Below are 20,183 nucleotides of genomic sequence, written 5' to 3' on the forward strand. Positions count from 1 at the left end.
TCAATGATACTGAAATCTCCCTGACTGCTGAAAAGCAAGACCTCCTCCCTAACCACATGCCTTCATTGCCATCCACTTCAATCCTGTGCTGAAATGTCCCACTCCAGATCTTCTTGCCTTTTCCACTGTGTTCTATAGAACTTACATTATCATTATAACACTTAATTTTTTTATATCTCTTCTTTTGCTCACTAGAACCTGGATTCCTTTCTTTCATTTCCCCCTCATTGTATCTTCATTCACATCTCAACAAGTTTAGTGGGGGACTCAGAATACTGGTTTCCAATTGCAACTTCCAACATTTTCCTATATTACTATTATTGCTAACAATCTCTTCTTCTTTGAGATACACTTTCTTCAAACTTATAATCCAATTCAGATCCTGAGGAATATTATCTATTAATTCTCAGAACATTTTCCCTCCTCTCTCAATGAGTTTTAATGTGAGTTCAATGTGAGCTTTGCTCACATTTTTCATTTCTGACTCAATTGCTGCCCTCAAATAGGAAGATAGACATCCTGATATTCCCTCAAATATCTTAACTTTCCTTTAGTTTACTCAATACCTAAAGTCTACTTATTTCTCTTCAGCTACATATGGGTATTGCCACCCCTGAATTTTTCATCACTCACATGAATTCTACTTTCATATTAAAGAACCTTTTAAATTCCTTTATAAATCATATCTATCATTCCATCTCACTATATTCCTTATTACTCCTAAATTTATTGTTCATCCTCAGTCTCCAATCTTTCCACTGTGACTGCTAATTTTTTTATTCCCTTCTATAGTTATATACTCTTCTCATTTTCTAATATCAATCTCTTGGGGAACCAATTCAATTATGTTCTATGTTCTATTCTTGAAAGTATTGCTTTCTTGTTCTACTCATTCATATCCTGTCAAACCCCAGCATTAGATGACTTCTGTCATCTGCCTCCTGTTATGCTACTATTATGAGTGGGGATAGAGGAGTTCATACAACTAAACTGACAGGGTTCACTACAAATTTGTATGATCTAATTTCAACTGGGTCTACATTGACATAAGGCAATTCTGCTTTTCCCTAATCAATTTGCTATCACCACAGTGACTGTTCCAACTGTTCTTTTTTGAAGCCTGAAATAGTAAACTCTTCCCTACCCTTGAACTGATAGCCATACTTCATACTTCATTGAAAAATCGAGGCAATTTGTTGTGAATTGCCATCTAATACCCCCCTGACACTTTCCCTCATCATCTCCTTTATTTCAGTCTCTGATGAAAAGGCCTCTTCTCCTTTCATCAATCCTTAGAAATGCTCTTGTTTTTGTATTTCTACTCCTATCACTTAGCACAATGCATGATACATTGGAAATACCTGATAAATATTTTTCATTAATTCATTCCATTCATTTCAAGTTTCTTGAAAATTGAAATCTTGGTGCCCTCAAAATGGTTACTTTCACTTGAATTCCCTGTGTCTATATTTGGTCTATTCTAGTTGTACTCCTCTTTGTTCTTTATTTCTACCTGTTTATGTAGTACCTTAGAGACCAAGGTATTAGAATTCAAATCTGTTGGCTCCACATAGCAGTTTCTACCTTAAACTAGTATTACCTATGATTCTTATTTGTCCACTTGGCAAGGAAATCAAATGCTTAATGGCTGAGGCATTTTCTGGGTTCATTTGGCTCATCTGTGTTGTTAATTGTTTTTGTTTTTTTAATTCCCAAACAACTTAAACTTTTGTAGGAGGTGGTAAATAATGGTTCATAACAATGTTTTTTTAAGTTCTATTTCAAGGTTTTTGTGTATAAATAACTTGTTTGACTAGATATGGTTGTAGTTGATTTAATTGGACATTTTTATCTTTATGATTTATGCTTTTGTCTAATTTCAAGTTGATCATGACAAGTCTACAACTTGACTAGAGAAAAGTGATTTGGAAATCATTCTTATTTAGAGACCAATCATTTTCTCTCTATAATACTTTAATAAATTTCTTTTTTTCCCTTTGCATGACATATTTTGGCAAATACCATGTTTAGAACCTTATGAATCTTACTGAAGAAAATAGTCATACTGTACAGATATGAAGCTTCTAGTGAAATCTGTTCGGTTCACCCACAAGTCAAACACTACTGTCATGATGTCAATAGTCCTCTTCAAGAACTAAGTACAGACTACAGCAACAATGTCTTTGATACCTTTCATTTCTTACTCTAAACCATATTTCCCAGCACAATTTTTACCACCTTTCTTCAATCCCAACATTGCATTAAAGACACTTAGTATTATAGCATATGCTTATTTAGTTTAGAGGAACTTATTGAATTCTTTAGAGAATTTATCTGCCTTCTTACAATACATGTTGGTTGATTAGCTGATATGATCTTCAACTTTATTTTCTTGCTTTTAAAAAAATGGGATTTTGTTTAAGTTCAATATGAACACTACAGAATTAGATGATAAAATGCCTCATGAAAATATTTTGGGTTGCCTTTGGATACATAATTAAATCAATTCTACTAAATAAAACAAGTACTTTATTTTCTTCTCCAAAGAGAATGTGTGAATTCTATTTTCCAAGTGAATGTGTGAACCTTCTTTATACCTTCTTTTGAGTTGGGATTACATGTATTTATTTATTATTTATTTTTGAGAGAACTCCAATGGTATTTTATTTTTCCAAATGCATGTGAAGATAGTTTTCAACATTCATTTTTGTAGCATTTTGAGTTCCAAATTTTTCTCCCTCTTTCCTTTCCCATGACAGCAAGCAAACATAGGTTAAACTTAGAAATATTTTTATATTTGACATGTTATTCAAGAAAAATTAGACAAAAGGAAAAAAAAACATAAGAAACAAAAAAGAAAAAAAAAGAAAAAAAATTGGAAGTATTATGCTTCAATTCACATTCAGTCTCCATAGCTCTATCTCTGGATAGGGATAGAATTTTCCATGTTAGGGTTGTATTTAGAGCCAGAATAGTATAATACATTCAGTAGAACATTGACATGTGGATCATTACTGAAGATCTCATATTATGATACAATAATTAAATTAATGTTAATTGACAACATAAAAATAATGTGATTCTTAATACTTTTTGCTTTGTTTTCTAGCACTATTTCAATTTTACTGCACAAATTTTACATTTTTCTCCATTTCATGGTTTGTTGTTGACAAAATATTTATCATCTAGTGGTGATAGGAGAGAGGGATAATTCTTTAGTTTTGTTCACATAGAAAAGACATTGTCTGAGACTGGGATCCTCTTAGAAGCTTTTTTTCGTCATGATAAAGAATGCCAGGGGATCCATTCTGCTGATTATGCCTTTTATTATTATAAGGTCACATTCATGATACACCCTAGGAAGGGTGTGTGTGTGTGTTGTATCCAACTCTTTGTAACCTCATTTGGGGTTTTCTTGTCACAGATGATATACTGATTTGCCATTTCCTTCTCATTGAGAAAAACAGGGTGAAGTGATTTGCCAGACTTGAACTCAGGAAGATGATTCTCTTTGACTCCAGATTTGGCATTCTATTTGCCACCTAGCTTTTCCCCAAGTAGGAGGTAGTATTGGATAATAGAAAGATGATTTCATTTGGCATCAGAGAACCTGGATTCAAATTTAATCTTTGTCACCTATTTCTTGTTTAGCCTTGGCCAAGTAATTTATCTTTGTCTCAGAGTACTTATTTGTAAAATAAAGGGTTTGGAATAAATGATTTCTAAAGGCTCCTGTCAGCTTTAAATCTATGATCTTGGCTCTTTTGTAGAATCCTTAACTTGTCCCAAGCTTCAGTTTCTTTTTTAATATTTGATCTAGGCTAAAAATAATTTTCTTTAATAGAAAATTTCTGATTATACTGTTGGTCATAGCAATGATAGTACATTTCACTTTAAATTATTTTTTTTTATCCTGATTTGAATGTATCAGTTTCCAGGATAAAATTGTAGTTCACTATCCACAAGACACAGGACTGGACTACCAATTGATTGCTGACTAGAAATGAGTAGGATGAGGAGAAAGGAGATGTTTCTAATACTAGAAAGAACTTAACTTACATATTTTTCAACAATTCAGTTTCTTTCCATATTTCCAAGGGAAAGGAAAAGAAAGACCAGATTTATAAGAACAATAATATCACAGTATCAGGATTTTTTTTCTTTCTTTCTTTCCTTTTTTGGTTTAGACCTAGGATTTCATTAGCGTAAGGAATTCCCTTTTAGGAACTCTTCCTTCCTGGGAAACTCCCTATATGAATGCAAGCCTATAATTGTTTTGAAAAATCTTTGAGAATATCTCAAGACACTGAGAGATTAAATGAATTAATCAGAGTAACACAACCATTATGCGCCAAAGATGAGATTTTAAGTCTTTCTGCCTCCAAGAGTATCACTCTAATCACCATACCATTCTGGTTTTTTTTTTTTTTTTTTGAGTACGTAGTAATTCTTAAATAATTGCCTTTTAACAGTAAAATAATTAAAAAAAAACAATTTTAGTAGGAAACTACAAATAGGTACATCATTTTTTTTTATAGTGTAGTGAATAAGATATGGAAATCAGATTGAGGAAATACACTTCCATTCTTCCCACGTCACTTACCTTCACTTCCTAGGCTATTAAATGTGGATAATAATAGTAATCCCCCACTTGCTTCATATGACTGGTGTGAAGATAAATGAGGTAATGCCTATAGAATAAGTTATAAGTTCCTTGAAGGTTGGAGTTATAAAAATTCAGAGTATGATTATTGTTTACACTAGCTGTATATTTTTGGTGCAAGCCATTATTTTTCCACTGAATACAGGAATATATTAGAAAACAGCAATGTATTTAGAATTCTTAATGCAAGAAAATCAACAGGGGACAATCATTTAGTCAGGAAAAGTCACTTTTAAGCCAAATGTCCTTGACTGCATCCTTCCTTAAACAAAAATAAGATTAAAATGTGCTCCCTGGTCTTGGCTTGGTAAGGCAGCAGTATCATTTACATGAAGAAAAATGACAGTGTAAACAGATAAAGAAAGGTCATAGATTAATACCTGACATATAGACGTTTCGGGGTCACACGTATTGCTATGTCCATTACACTGACATGGAATACAGGCGCCCAGGCTTGGTCCAGGTCTCGGGCCACCAGATTCAGAAGGCAATCTATAAAATCCTGGCATGCAAGCCTGCAGGGAAAGTAAGTCAGGCAAAGAGAGATAAAGGAAGCACATTTTAGAAGTCTCTGGGTCCTCTAGCTTACGAAACAAATGACATACCTCCAGCTGCACTATAGGCAATTCCCTTTATAAATATAAGAACCCATTTCAAATCATAGCATGTATTGCAGTAAGGTCCCTAGAAAGTCTCCAGGTAGGTAATATTTCAGTCACCCAAATCCTTCATTTAGATACAGAATACTTAAACCCATAAACTATGAGTCTGAGTAGTATCCTTTTCTTGAGAAAGTTTGTTTTTAAATAAAATTATATATGAACTAAAAAGGGAAAATTGGGTTGCCCTTGTTTTTAGCATGTTTTTTTCATATTTGACAGGCTAACATCTGCCTGTACTCTGCTTGATGGATAACAAATGTCCATTGATTGTAAAGATGCATGCAAACACACATACATGCAAGTCTTTATAGTTACATTATTTATATGGTGATAATTTAAAAACTATAAGGAATTCCAAATAATAAAAGCACTATGTGTCTTGGGACTATTACACCCCAAATAAAATTTATCTATCCCTCATCTGTTTTTTCACTCTGCAATAAAAATCTGAGAGTAAATAGAAAACTGCTGGCAAAGTTGACATGTGCAAAATCAAATCTTCTGTCTTCATTTGGGTTTTATTATGTAAATGTATCAGTGTGTCTATAGAGCTTTCAGAAGGCTTACAATTCTGAATGGGTGATAAGGAACAGGCTTGTTTGTGGTTTAGCCACTCATAACATGCTGAGGTTGCTATATTCATTAGTGATCTTTGATTCACAAATCAGTGGTTTGACATGGGAGAAGCAATACTTTCATGGCCAGCTTTAGATTTGATAGCATTGGGTTTCAACATCCCTGTTGACTTAAGTTCCCTTTATTTACTGGATGTAATTTATAAGTCCATTAGGAAGTAGAAGGTGATTGCCTGGCAAAGAAGAAAAATAATAGAATAAGCATTAGGTGAGATACTCAATAATAGGCATAGATTTGGTTTTGGATTATAAGAGTTGAGAAAAAGAAGTGGGAATTTGAAGACAGTATCCTGAGCTTTCTTAGAAAGAGGAAAAGAGATAAATAGTATTATCCTTGTTTATTTTGATTTAGTTAATGTTAAATCACTTCAATTAAACACTCAATTAGGAGTCTCTGTTTTTATCACAGCTTAGGAAAAATTCTAATGAGGCTGAATTGATGCCTCCATTTCAGAGGAGCTGGTGAGGACTAGGAATTGAAGTAGTACTGAGTCTGAAGGGGACAAAAACACCCATTTCAGCAAAGTCTATCTAAATAATTTAAGCCAATGCCCACTCTTCTCTTTGAGTTATTGCTCAAGACAGGAAAATTATGGTTTTATAATGGTCAAGCTTGAGTATGAATTAATGCCCAGGTCTCTTTAAGAAAGAGACTGGAGGTGGTGAATCTGTTGAGTCTCAGAATTCTGAGCAGCACTGGGCTAAACCAATTAGATATCCTTACAAAGTTTAGCATAAATGTGAGGATACCCTGGGATTGGAGGGGGTGGGACAAACTAGTCAGAATCAGAATTAGAGTAGGTCAAAGTTCTGGTGCCCACCAGAATGGTATCAGCCCCTAAGTAAGCCCCTAAGTAATTCACTTCCAGAATGGATTAGATAGAAAATCCAGTCTCATAAAGGAGAGACACCATTGAATAGTGACATTGAATGTGGGCATCATAAGTGGATGCTATTGATCTGTGTATTCCGTTTTTATTGTCCTGCACAGGCTAAAATGGATGAAATTCTGGATTTGAGTAGGACTTAAGGTCAAATTCTTTTTTTTTTATTTTTTTATTTTTATTTAATAGCCTTTTATTTACAGGATATATACATGGGTAACTTTACAGCATTAACAATTGCCAAACCTCTTGTTCCAGTTTTTCACCTCTTACCCCCCCACCCCCTCCCCTAGATGGCAGGATGACCAGTAGATGTTAAATATATTAAAATATAAATTAGATACACAATAAGTATACCTAGGTCAAATTCTTATTCAGATATTTACAAGCTTTGAATTCCTACAGAAAGCTGGTTGACTTTACTGAGCAGCAAACTGGGACAATAAGCATCTCCTTACAGGGACCAAATGGAATAACATATGCAAAGAGCTTCATGCATAGTTAAGTGATATATAAATGTAATTTATTATTTTTATTTTTTAATGTAGTAAGTTTATTTTTAATACACATTGCTTTATGAATCATGTTGGGAGAGATAAAGTAAGTTATTATTTTTGAAGGTCCATCACTATAGCAACTATAAAAGAGCCCTATTTCTGGCCCCAATCAAAAGGAATTGATTATCTATGTACATATGATCAGACATTAGGAGTTGAAAAACACCACTAAGATAATTTGGAAGATTAATAGCATAGTGGTGGAAGGGACTGAGATTATATATATATATATATATATATATATATATATATGTTCAAAGTTGGCACTTCTCACTGAAAAGTAAAGTATAAATAGGATATTATATAATTAAAATGGAAAGATAATTTGAATAATGTAAGTTAAATCCAAGTTGTCATAATATATGTCCTACCCTCCAGAATCTTGGTCAAAGTGGGATATTTGGGAATTATTCAAACCCAATAAGGCAGCTCTTACTTATTCAGGTTATGTAATATTAGGACCCTTTCCCCAATTTTTTGCCCACGTTTCACCATTACTTATTGAAATTTTTACTAGTGACATGGGACAGCTAAATGATACAATGGATAGAACACAAGCCCCAGAGTCAGGAGGACCTGAGTTAAAATCTGGCCCTAGACATTAGGCAAATCACTTACTATCAATTGCCTTAAAACAACAACAACAACAACAGCTAAGCAGAGACAAAGAAAGATGACAAATTCAAATGATTCTGTTTTCTATATCAATAGAAGGCTTAGTTGAGGAAAATAGGAAAAAAATTATTGATGAAAAAGGAGTCGGGAAAAGATTGATAGATTTTGATTATGCTTCAATATTTCAAAGATAATGAATTTGTTGATGTAGATAGTTCATTCATAGATGTGACAAAACCCTATTCAATTTCAATGAATATAAGACAAAACCCTGCTCTGTCTCAGCTAATGGCCTTAGTTTGTTCATGGTTATAAGACAAAATCCTACTCTATTTCCGTCAATGGACTTCATAAAGCTGTTGTAGATAACAGAAAAAAATGTCAAAAATCAAAGACTACCCTATGTGTAGTCTTACGATGAGGAGCACCTATGAAATGAAATAGGTTAATCTTCAGTTCAACTGATAGACAGTTCCTAACTGGGCCTTCAATTGAAAATTCTCTAAATTGGTTGGATCTGCCAAAACTAAAACTTTCGTGGCACAGTTTTTGAAAATGACAGGTCACCTCTATGCCACAAAGGGGCACTGGAAGAAAACTCCAGTGGAGGTCATTATCCCTGCTGTCTTCTGAGTAATTAACTGAACAATGACTTGGAATTCATGACTTAATCGAGAAGCAGATGAGTATTCAGAATCTGGCTTATATTATTTTATTATTAGTCAGTACAATGAGCCTTAAAAAGAATTAGTGACCAAATATTTTCATTCTGTAAGAATGGAAGTGATAATAAAAAATTCCTTAATTTCATGGGAAAGGTAACACTACAAACTGAGAACATGGCAATTAGTATTTTAATTAAAGTTATGGCACAATAAACAAAAGTCCTTATGCTACAGAAGTGTAAAAATTTACATATGATTTCACACTTTAGGTTCATTAACTTAATGGATGTCCAGCTAAGACTACTGACAATTACCTGCATTTTTCTTCATGTCTTGAAAACTATAGATAGTGTGGTATTGTGAAAAAAAAATTATCTTTAAACCAAAATGATCTAGATTCAAATACTGATTCTACTACTGACAATGAATGTAGCCTTAGGCACATTACTTAATTTCTTTGGGCCTCTATTGTTTCATTGTCAAATGAAGGGAAAGGTGGGAAAGGATGGTAGAGAGGATTTGAACTGTTTGGATCTCTTGAGGTTCATTTCTCTTTAAATCCATGATCACAACACTTAATCTTCCTATCTCACAATCCATTTCAGTTCATGAAAATGAAATGAACAGCATAGAAATATTGATGCCTTTACAATGTAATATATTAAGTAAAAATATTGGTTGGTTCACTCATGACTCAGCCCATGTTCTCAAAATAGGCTGTATTATTTTAAAACTTGTCCTTAGCCCTTGCTTTGATGACTCTATTTTATGCCTAGATAATTACTCTTTAGATTGAGATGAATTATAAATAAGAATCATAATGGTATAAAGGCAATGGATCAGAGAAAAAAATATCACAGAAGTATTATTCTGTGAGACAGATTTTTGTCCCAAGAATAACATAATTAAGAAATTACTTATATTATTATATATAAAATATAGGTCTATATGAAAGTACATGGAATAGTCATATGACCTAATGCAAGATGACTCCTATGCCTTCTCTCTTCACTAATCATCTTTTGTTAACTTATATATTGTTGTGATTATGAAAAACTACACAAATTATTGGGATAGCATGTTCCAATAAACACACTGAGAAAAAAATCAAGACCTATCTTGGTAAAATGGACTTCTAATATTAAAGAAACTGAAAGAGAAGGCAAATATCATTAAAAGAATCTGCAACTGGAGATTTTTTTTTGCCTAAATATTATTCTCATATAAATTCAGGGAAGGAAATCTAATATAAATAAAGTAGGGCTTTAAAGGTCAACTTCCTACTTTCTGCAATATATTTAACAATGATTAGTAATTATACTGTCAGAGCTGGATCACCTAGTCTGAATCCCCTCATTTTACAGATAAGGAAACTGAGACACACTGGAATTGGCTCATCCAAGTCACATAGATAGTTAATGGCACATAACATGAGTACTTCAATTTGATGTCAAATATGGTCAAGGAAATCACGAGTTCTATATCTAATACTTACTTTAGGCATGCTGACTTTTACCTCTTGCTGTGGTAATTGGTATGATACATACAGTACCAAACCAAGTAACATAAGAAGTAAAAGATTAGATGTCACAAGTGAAAGATTAAATGTCACAGATTCTCTTTCTGTGTATATGCATATGTATAAATGCCATGTACTTATCCACATATTCCAGTGAACATCATTGCCTGATCTGTTGAATTTGCGAGTGTGTGTGTGTGTGTGTGTGTGTGTGTATCTGTTGGGGAGGAAAGGGTAAAATGAAAAACGTCTGCAAAGATTTGTTGGAACCAGATTACTATTGGCTTTAAAGTTGAAACAGAAGAGTTTGTGTTTTTAGAGTAAATAAGGATTCAATAAAGCTTCTTGAGTGAGGGGGAATGACATGATTTGACTGTTTGGCAGCCTTGTAGAAAATTAAGACTGAATAGAAGGAGTTGAGGATTTTTATCTCAGCATATGCTGAGGGAAGGGAACAGGTAACAAAAGCTGGCAATTTGATCATATTAGGATGGGCAATACCCAGTGATCAGAGGCTCTTTTGCTGACAAAAAACAAGTGACCTATGGCTAGGATTTCTTGTAGTTTTAAGACTCTCCAGGAAGCTGTGCACTAGTCCTAATGATGCCATTACTGTTTTAAACAGTTTCAGAACTCCTTTTTCTTTTCAGAATCTATATCCCATAAGAAAATCAAACCGATTGTTTTAGAATAGCACCTTACTTTCTGATCCCATGTGGTATTACACCAAAAGCTTGTCATTAGAGAGATCAGGAATTTCAAAAAATGTAAAAATTTGATTGTCATCTTTACTTTGAAATTAAAAAAAAAAGATCCTGCCTCAATTTTCTTTGCCTTTGGATTAAAAAAAAATTACTTCATCAATTGATAGAGCTTAGTCCTTTCAAGTATTCTTAAATTCCAGTTCTTTAATGATGACCTTTATTTACCAGACTATTCTCTAATAGCTTTCCTGTTGATTTTCAAATATCACACCCAAAAAGAACATCAGATTTGGAGTAAGATCTTGGTTCAAATCCCAGCAATTACACTTAAAGGCATTCTGACTTCAGGCAAGTTACTCCTTGAGACAAATTACTCCTTGAGTCAAGTTCAGTTTATCTTTAAAATGAATGAGGTTGAACTAGATGTCCTCCAAGGTCCTTTAGAGCCCTAAGTATATAATCTTATTGGGAAAATAGAAAGTTCTTCACAGAGGATGTTGAAATGAATGTGCTGTAAGTATTGGGGGAAACTTCCAAAGAAGTATCTGAAAACTGTTTTAACCAATGATAGCCTTGCTGGTCAAAGGTATAACCTCTTTCAAAGATATAATACTCATTTAGATCTATAAATCCTAAGATGTTTTTTCAAAAAAAATATTCAGTGTAGTATAATGATTAAGAAATTGGACTTGGAATTAGAAAGGCCTGAATTCAAATCTTACTTTAGACATTTAGGAGCTGTGTAACCCAGTCCAGTTTGCTTAACCTCCTTCATTTTACAGATAAGGAAGATAGAAAGATGGCCTCCAAAAACCTATTTAGACTCAAATCCATTATTTTATGTCATAGTTACACACTGTGCATATAATTTATGGTTGAGGATTTTCCAGCATTTTTGAGAGTGATTTTGAAGAATAGACAAGGTAGAGTAATTGAGGTTTTTTTTTTTTTAAGAAACCATGCCTAAACCTAATTTAAAACCATGCTTTTAAATTTAGCATTTAGCCATGCTAAATAAATAGCATGTATGTATATTCTTACAACCCTTTTTAACTTTGTCAAAAACCTTTTCTATTCGACCAGCGGTTCTATTAGCAGGTTTCATCAAACAAGCCTCTTCTTTCCCCTCTTCCCCTAGCTCCTGAGACTTATTCTGTTCTGGAATGATCAAAGGAAATAAATTTAGACTTTTGCAAGGAAATAAGATTGATTTAAGTGAAATTAGAAGGGGAAGTTTTCAGCTCACCAAGTGAATAGAGTTGATAAGTATTAAAGACAAGTCATTCAGAAGAAGCTAGCATACCTCACAGGAGAAGCCAGAATAACCCAGGGGACAGTCACATTTTTCAATCAAGCGAGCTCGTGGACTTAATGCCGATATAACTCCTTGTTCAGCTACTTCCAATGATATCTCAGAAATTCTGGAAAATAAAAATAAATAGAACACATTGGACCAGTAAATACCTATTCAAAAGCAATTTAGTAAATTCTGAAAGAGGAGTCACTTTTTTTTTGTTCTTTAGCCTTATGCTTAAACTAGTTTTCATGCTTTAAAAAAAAGATATTTTTGATATGCATCTTAATTCCAGAGACCCTATTTAATGGTTTATGGAAAATATTACTATCTCCAGTCCTTAAAGGTTCTTTGTCCCTATGCAAGAAAAACCAGCTGAAGAATGAAACATTTACTTTATCATTAGCATGATGTCATGTGTACAAAGTATTTCCATTACTGAGTGATTTTTTTCTACTTTTTCATGGTCAATTTTAATATTTTGCAGCCATGGATGATGAACTATTCTTGCTCCTAAGAAGGAATTGCTCTATTCCTTTCCTTTTAAATTATACTGTTCACTGCTCCTGTTAGTACCTTACAGAAACATGGTAAAAGCTACCATCTAGTCATTGTTCAGCCATATCCAACTTGTCATGATGCCATTTGGGGTTTTCTTGGCAAAGATTATTAAAGTGCTTTGTCATTTTCTTCACATGTCCATTTTATAGGTGGGGAAGCTGAGGCAAGCAGGGTGAAGTGACTTGCTCAGGATCACACCAGCTAGTAAGTGTCTTGAAGTCAAATTTGGACTCAGGAAGATGAGTCTTTCTAACTTCAGGTTTAACACTATATTCACTTTGCCACCTAGCTGCCCTGAAGCTACTGCCATACTTAATTCCTTTTCCTCCAGTTTATAAGCTTTCAGGAACAGTGTTGGGAAACCTGTGGATTATTATGAGAGTAATGTATTTTAATGCATCATACACATACACACACACACAGAATAACAAAGGAAACAATCATATTGAAATACAATTATAAAATGTAAAAGAAACAAAAGTCACAGATCCCAGGTTAAGAACCTTTCCCTAGATCATACATAGGAAATACTGACCTGGAATAATCTTGGTGGTAACAAGGTTGAACTTGGAATTAAGAAGACTTGAAGTGAAAATTCTGTTTCGAATACTAGCTGTGTCACCTTGGACAAATCTTAACTAGTGCCTGCTTTTGTTTCCTCATCTTTAAAGTAGGAATAAATAGTATCTATTTAATAAATAAAGTACCTACTCCTAGTGTTGTGAGAATTAAACAAAGTGCAAAACACTTTGCAAATTTTAAAGCATATGAAAACTAACTATTGTTCCTATTGCCATTATTATTTTTATCTTTGTGTGTGTTTTTTTCTGCATGTTTGTGAATACCTAAAGAAAGGTTCAAGGTCAGATTTAAAAAATAACCAAATTTTAGGAAATATCCAGTTTGCCCTCCCATTTCCCCCAATCTCATTTGAAAGCTTCTTCTAAATAGCTTAAATAACTCTATTAGGAGGTGAAGGAATGTGGTGAGAACATTTTATTCTTAACGAAAAAGATTGGCATCTTTTCCCTTAATCATTTCCTCAATTTGGAAGCATACATTAAAGAAGAAGATGCAGGTCATAAACCCAGACCATTTCATGATTGACTAAAGGAAAAACGTTGAATCAATTTGCAAATAAGTTTCTAAATGAAACAATGAACAGCTGTTGCTTTAATAAAATGTACCTCCAGCAAACAAAGAGCCTTGATTTCTAAAACCATATAACAAACTCAAGTCGTTTTTATTGAAATGGTACTATTTGTTTACTTTCTGTCTCATTAAAGTGCCTTCTTACTTTTGATAGTAATCACAATCTAAACACTGATGAACCAACCTAAAGTGAACAATTATTTGAAATATGTATTTTGATTTCTTCTTTAATATTATATGATCCTTTCTTGGAAGGAAAAAAAGACATGGAAATCTATTAGGTAAGAAAGGGAAATGCAATCCCATTATGCCTTGCTGGGAATGATGGTCAAAAGGAATAAAGAATAAATGAGGTTTCCTTCAGAGCTGCTTAGAGCTAAATAAAGCCCACCAGCCTTTAGGCCTTTTATTGGTAGAGGAGATATTAACTTCGTCTTCCATTTTCTCTCTCTCTCTCTCACACATTCATGCACACACCAAACCAGAAAATGGATAAAAAAAAATCAAGTGAGGCATGAATGATGACAGCCACAGACATTTCTGCAATATGCCATTTATCTCAGGGGATTAGAGAATCACAGTTTTGCCAACATAAGGGATTTGGTCCACTCTGTCTTCTAAGTGAGCACTGAAATGCAAGTTTCTGTTCCTTGCATCCCCACAAAAATGTAAATAAATAAAAAGAATAAATGGCTCAACACTTATAGCTTTTTCTCTTTAGTCCAAAATTTGAAGTAGCAAAATATATTTGTTACTCGTATAATGCCTGCTTTCTTATATTACAGAATATGTATAAAGTCTTAAGTGAAAATAAAAATTGTCATGTATTAGTAAGGAAATGTATATCTTCCTTTCTAAAATGTATCTTGATTATTATTTTGCATATGCTCTTTTATGAAGTTATTGTCTCCCCCAAAAGAATGTGAATTCCTCGAGGGCAGGATTGTTTCATTTATGTCTTTCTTTTGCCTGTCCCTAGCATAGTGCCTGATGCATGGTAGACAACTGACCAATGAACATTGATTGTCTGATTAAATATTATTATGAATGCATTTTAAATACATAGCTTTCACATCTCTCTTTACTGTCTTATGAAAGTAGGTTTATCCTTAATCTCTTTTCTCTTTGATCCTTTATCCTGAATCAATTGTAGCTCTCTTGACTGTTCAAATTACTCTTGATTCACATTTCAGAATAAGAATGTGAATTTTTTTTGGTCAGTCAACTAGTGTTTATTATATACAAGCCCTGGAGAAGATCATATTCTAATGGAGGAGACAATATGGAACCTACTAGGTAGACCTAAGATATATACCCAGTAGATGAAAAAAAAATCTGAGAAGGCATCGCTTTAACAGCTAAGAAAAACTTCTTTTAGAAGGTAACATTTGAGCAGAGTCTTCAAGGCAGTTAGGAATTTTCAGAGGCAAAGGTGAGGAAGGAGAGCATTTCAAAAAGTGTTGAGATGGGGAGGGGACAGTCAATATAAAGATATAGAAACTCAAGATAGAATGTCATATTTAAAAAAACTGCAGATTGGAAACACTGTTGGATTTTGATAACTTTAAAACGTGAAATGATGCTTGTAATGAAAGGAAAATAATTTTATTAATAATGAAGTCAAGGAAAATAATTCACAAAAGGTCAGTGACTCAGTCTTAAAAGGGAGTTCTAGCAAAGTTTTTTTTTTTTTTTAAGAAATGGAAAACAAAATCTATTCCCATCAGCCCCACTAATCAAAATGGTCCACTTGCTATCCAGCTACTTAATGCAGTATAAAATTTTACATAATAATACAATAGCATAATCACAAAGCTACCTGTTGTGTGCTTTAAAGCCTTATATCAAAACAGCAAACCTGCCTTTGGCTGCTGCCATTTGATCTGTACTTGATAGTGTAAAATAATTAATAATAAAATTGAAAACACATTTTCAACTCAAATTTCTTTACTATTCCATATTTTATACAAAATATAATTTCATGTTTGAAAAAACTTTTCAGTTTTGAATGGAAAACATAAAAAGGAAAATTAAATGAACATGGTGAAGAAAAAACAACAACTGAGGGCTCCTGATTTTTCAACAGAAGTCCCTAAATCATTCTGAAAAGCAATGTGGCTTTTATGCAGGAACAGAATTAGCATTTCTGCTAAGTTATGTGTCTAGCATAATGCTAACATTTGAATTAAGCTATTTTTACATTCTGTCTGCCAGTGTGATGTTTCACAAAATGATATATTCTTCTTGCCAAAGATCAGTAATTTATTGTACTAAACCTTTTACAAACTTCTTGATAGAATTTCTTTTAGGTTGTAAACAATGGCACTAAAGTTCAATAAAAGTTTTGAAACAGTGTGGCATAGTGAAAAGAGTGGAAACCTTCTGGACTTAGAAATGCTGGGTTCAAATCCCTCTTCAGACGTTTGCTATCTGGTTGAGGTGAATGACATTTATGCTTAGCATATATTTAATCTTTCTGCACTTTAATTTTTTATTTATCTATAACCTGAGGGAATTGGATTAGATGGCCACTCAAATGCCTTTCAGCTCCATATAGATCAGCCTACAATTCTATCTGCTAGTTGTATGACCTTGGGCAAATCAGTTTTTTGCCTCAGTTTCCTCATCTGTCCAATGAATTCAAGAAGAAAATAGCAAACCATTCCAGTATCTTTGCCAAGAAAATGCCAAATCATGAAGAATTGGGCATAACTAAAACAATATACAATTGTGAAATTATGGTAGATTGAGATTAGAAACGCTATTCAGTATGATCTATATTTTGACTAATATTTCCCTGACTCTTTAATTCTTAGAGCACAATAGTGACTATGGTTGTTCCCTTATGTGTTTGTTACATGTAAGACTTGAACCCCATTAATGGAGGTAAGCTCCTCCTGGGTTAGCATTGCCCCTGCCTATTCTTTTGTCTCTCCCCCACTCCCAGCAAAGTGTTATACTCAGTAGAAATAAAATGAGTGCATGGAATTGCTTGGATAGGTTGAACAAATCCTTGTTCTGGGAGAGGAGAGAGCAAATTGAATCTGTCACAGACCACCATTTCTCATCTGGGCTAGTTTTATCAGTGATACTTACAAAGCTTATTTTACATCAAAAAGCAAGACAGTCTTTCAGAGTGAGAGCCTACAGAGCCTACTCACTGTACTCTCTTGGTTCCTCTCACTACCTTTCTAACTCTCTCTCTCTCTAAAAAGCTGGATCTTCATTTTTTCTTCATTTGCTGGATCCTACCTCTCCCTTCTAACTAATTGTGTATATCCACCCCTTTTCCTCTGCACTTTTCCTAAGGGAACTCATCTGGTTCATATGCTTTCAACTGGCACCTGTATTCTGATGACTACCAAACCAAGATATACAGTTATAAATTCCAAACTGATTCTAGTTTCTTTTCTTTCTTGCCTTCAGGGTATGTTGTAACTATATGAGCAATTTCAGTTTTCCTTTGTGGTAACTCCTTAATTACATATTACTCTCTCTCTGCTCCCTTACAAATCTTCCTTAATGGCAGTCACAGAATCACCCTAGAATAAGAGATTTAGATTGTTTTCTATGGTGAAATAATGGTTACCTGCTTTGCCGAATGACATTTCCATACGTAGCCTTGATAAGAACATAATGAATGTCATAGAGTACATCCAGGAAGTCCTCACGTGTTACCATTCTACTTGTCCTTGGGTCATCACCATAATATTTCCATTCATTCTAATGACAAAAAAAGTATACAAACCCTTTTAATAGCATCCTTTGGAAATATTATTGCCCATCTTCTTACAATACTCTCTAACACCTTACCTCTGTCATTTCTATTTCATGCCTTGTCAATTGTCCAATTAGGGGAGCTGCCATATGGCGGGTGATAATTCTAGCATGAGCAGGGGTTCCACCTCGAATTATAACTTGTGGATTATAAGTAAAAAATCCTGTTTCTTCACGAGCTTCAAAGTAGATTGTATACCTCAGCTTGCCACCATATGCCATCAACTAATAAAGAGGGAGAAAAAAGATGTGTTTGATAAGAACTTCCAATGGATATTATCTATCTCAAATATTGCTTTTATTGCACCTTGGGAAAATTCAAAGTTCTGTTTCTCACCTTCTTCCCTTCAAATTGTTCTGGAAGTTTCCAATAAAAAGGTTCCAGATGGAGATCCTCTCTCACTTGTTCCATTTCTGCAACAATTTCTGGGTTCTGAAAAGCAATTCCTTTGGTGGTTGTGTGTTGGAGGGCTTCATCCACTAGTGGGAGGATGGTCTGTTCAGGTGTCAGTGTTACCTGAAAATAAGTGTCGAAAAAGGGGGGGAGAAGAATGAGAAAAATGAAACAAAAGTGAATCTTGTATTATGTCAGTATTTTTTAAAGTTCAAAACTTTTATTATGCTTTTATAAGTGAATTATAATCTGCATACATATATAAATGCATGTATATATACACATAAATCATATGGATGCATGCATATATGTTATTACTAGAATTAAATATGTATAATGCAGGTTTATATAAAATACATAAAGTATATTGTCTATGATATATATGCATATATGTACATATATATGCAATACATGTATTTTAGATATATACATATATAATAATGGGTAGGCATATTAGCTATTACATTATTTGACTCTCACAACAATACACTGAAAAAGATGTTATTATTTTCCCCAGTTTACATACCAAAAAAAAAAAAAAAAAAGAAGAAGAAGAAAAAAAAAAGAGATTAAAAGAAGTTAAGGGATTTTTCTAGGGTAACAGAACAAGCAAGTGTTTAAGCCAGGATCTGAATTTAGGTCTTCCTGACTTTAAGTTCTAACTCTCAAATTATATCAAAGAAACATATAGAATTTGTATATCTTAGATAGATTAGTCTATTAATTTCTGTTCCTCTTTACATATATTTTATGTTGTACCTAAATTGTATGACTTTCCATCACCCACTTTTATTCTACCACTCCCATTCTCCAAGCCTTTGCTAAATTGTCTTGAGTGATGAGTGAATGAAATTCACCTGAAACACTATCTCTGCTTTGTTTTTAACAACTTCACATCCCAAATAATCATCCACTGTGAAAGAAAGGGCTATCTTGTCATTTTTCTGATACACTTTTCCTTTTCTTCACTGCAACAGTGACCCTCATCCAAATGTTCCATCAACCAAACCCAATCCAACATGAATAAATTATTCCACATAGTTTTGGATCTTTGCCCTAGGGTTGAGCTATTGAAAAGAACACAACCATTAGAACTGATCATTGCATGATTTTGTTGTTTCTGTGTACAATGATCTCCTAATTCTGCTCATTTTAGTTAGCATCAGTTCCTGCAAGTCTCTCTAGGCCTTTCTGAAATCATCCTGCTAGTCGTTTCTTATAGAACAATAATATTCTATAACATTCATATACTATAGCTTATTCAGTCAATCTCCGATTGATGGGTATCCACTAAGTTTCCAATTTCTTGCCACTACAAAAAGGACTGCTACAAACATTCTTGCACATATGGGTCCCTTTCCCTCCTATATGATCTCTTTGGGATACAAGCCCAGTAGAAACACTGCTAGATAAAAGGGTATGCACAGTTTGAGAACCCTTTGGGCATAGTTTCACATTGCTTTTCAGAATAGTTGGATCAGTTCACAACTCCACCAACAATGCATTGATGTCTCCGTTTTACCACATTCTCTTAAACATTTATCATTTTTTCCCTGTCATTTTAGCCAATCTGAGAGGTATGCAGTGGTAACTAAATTTGCATTTCTCTTGTCAGTAGTGATGTAGACAATTTTTTTTGATATGACTAGAAATGATTTTAATTTCTTCTTCTGAAAATTGTCTATTCATATCCTTTGACCATTTTTCAATTGGAGAATGGCTTGTATTCTTATAAATGTGAGTCAATTCTCTATATATTTTAGAAATGAGGCTTTTATTAGAACAGTTGGATGTACATTCCTCTCCAGTTTTCTGCTTCCCTTCTAATGTTTTCTGTATTGGTTTTGTTTGTACCAAAAAACCTTTTAACTTACAAATGCATTCCTCTAATCATTAGTGATTTAAAGCATTTTTTCACATGATTATTGATAGCTTTGATTTTTTTCTGAAAACTACTTGCTTGGCCATTTATCAATTGGAGAATGGCTTATTTTCATAGTTTGTCTCAGTTCCCTATATTTGAAAAATGAGTTATTTATCAGAGAAATACTATAAAATTTCCTTCTATTTTTCTTTTTGTAAAAAAAAAAAATTCTGGCTG

At 33.5% G+C, this 20,183-nt stretch overlaps 1 protein-coding gene across 5 annotated transcripts in view; it reads right to left on the reverse strand.

Moving 5' to 3' along the window:
- Positions 1–20,183, reverse strand: part of LAMA2 (laminin subunit alpha 2) — a 747,833-nt gene that overhangs the window by 187,078 nt on the left and 540,572 nt on the right. For all 5 annotated transcript variants that reach the window (XM_023503203.2, XM_023503202.2, XM_031964285.1 and 2 more), the window contains 5 exons: positions 18,026–18,205; positions 17,725–17,913; positions 17,501–17,634; positions 12,208–12,325; positions 5,044–5,178 (listed from right to left, as the gene is read on the reverse strand). In XM_023503203.2, the coding sequence (XP_023358971.1) occupies positions 5,044–5,178; positions 12,208–12,325; positions 17,501–17,634; positions 17,725–17,913; positions 18,026–18,205 (756 nt within the window). The remainder of the gene's footprint in view (positions 1–5,043; positions 5,179–12,207; positions 12,326–17,500; positions 17,635–17,724; positions 17,914–18,025; positions 18,206–20,183) is intronic.

The sequence above is a fragment of the Sarcophilus harrisii genome, chromosome 4, assembly GCF_902635505.1.
Source record: "Sarcophilus harrisii chromosome 4, mSarHar1.11, whole genome shotgun sequence".
Taxonomy (NCBI): domain Eukaryota; kingdom Metazoa; phylum Chordata; class Mammalia; order Dasyuromorphia; family Dasyuridae; genus Sarcophilus; species Sarcophilus harrisii.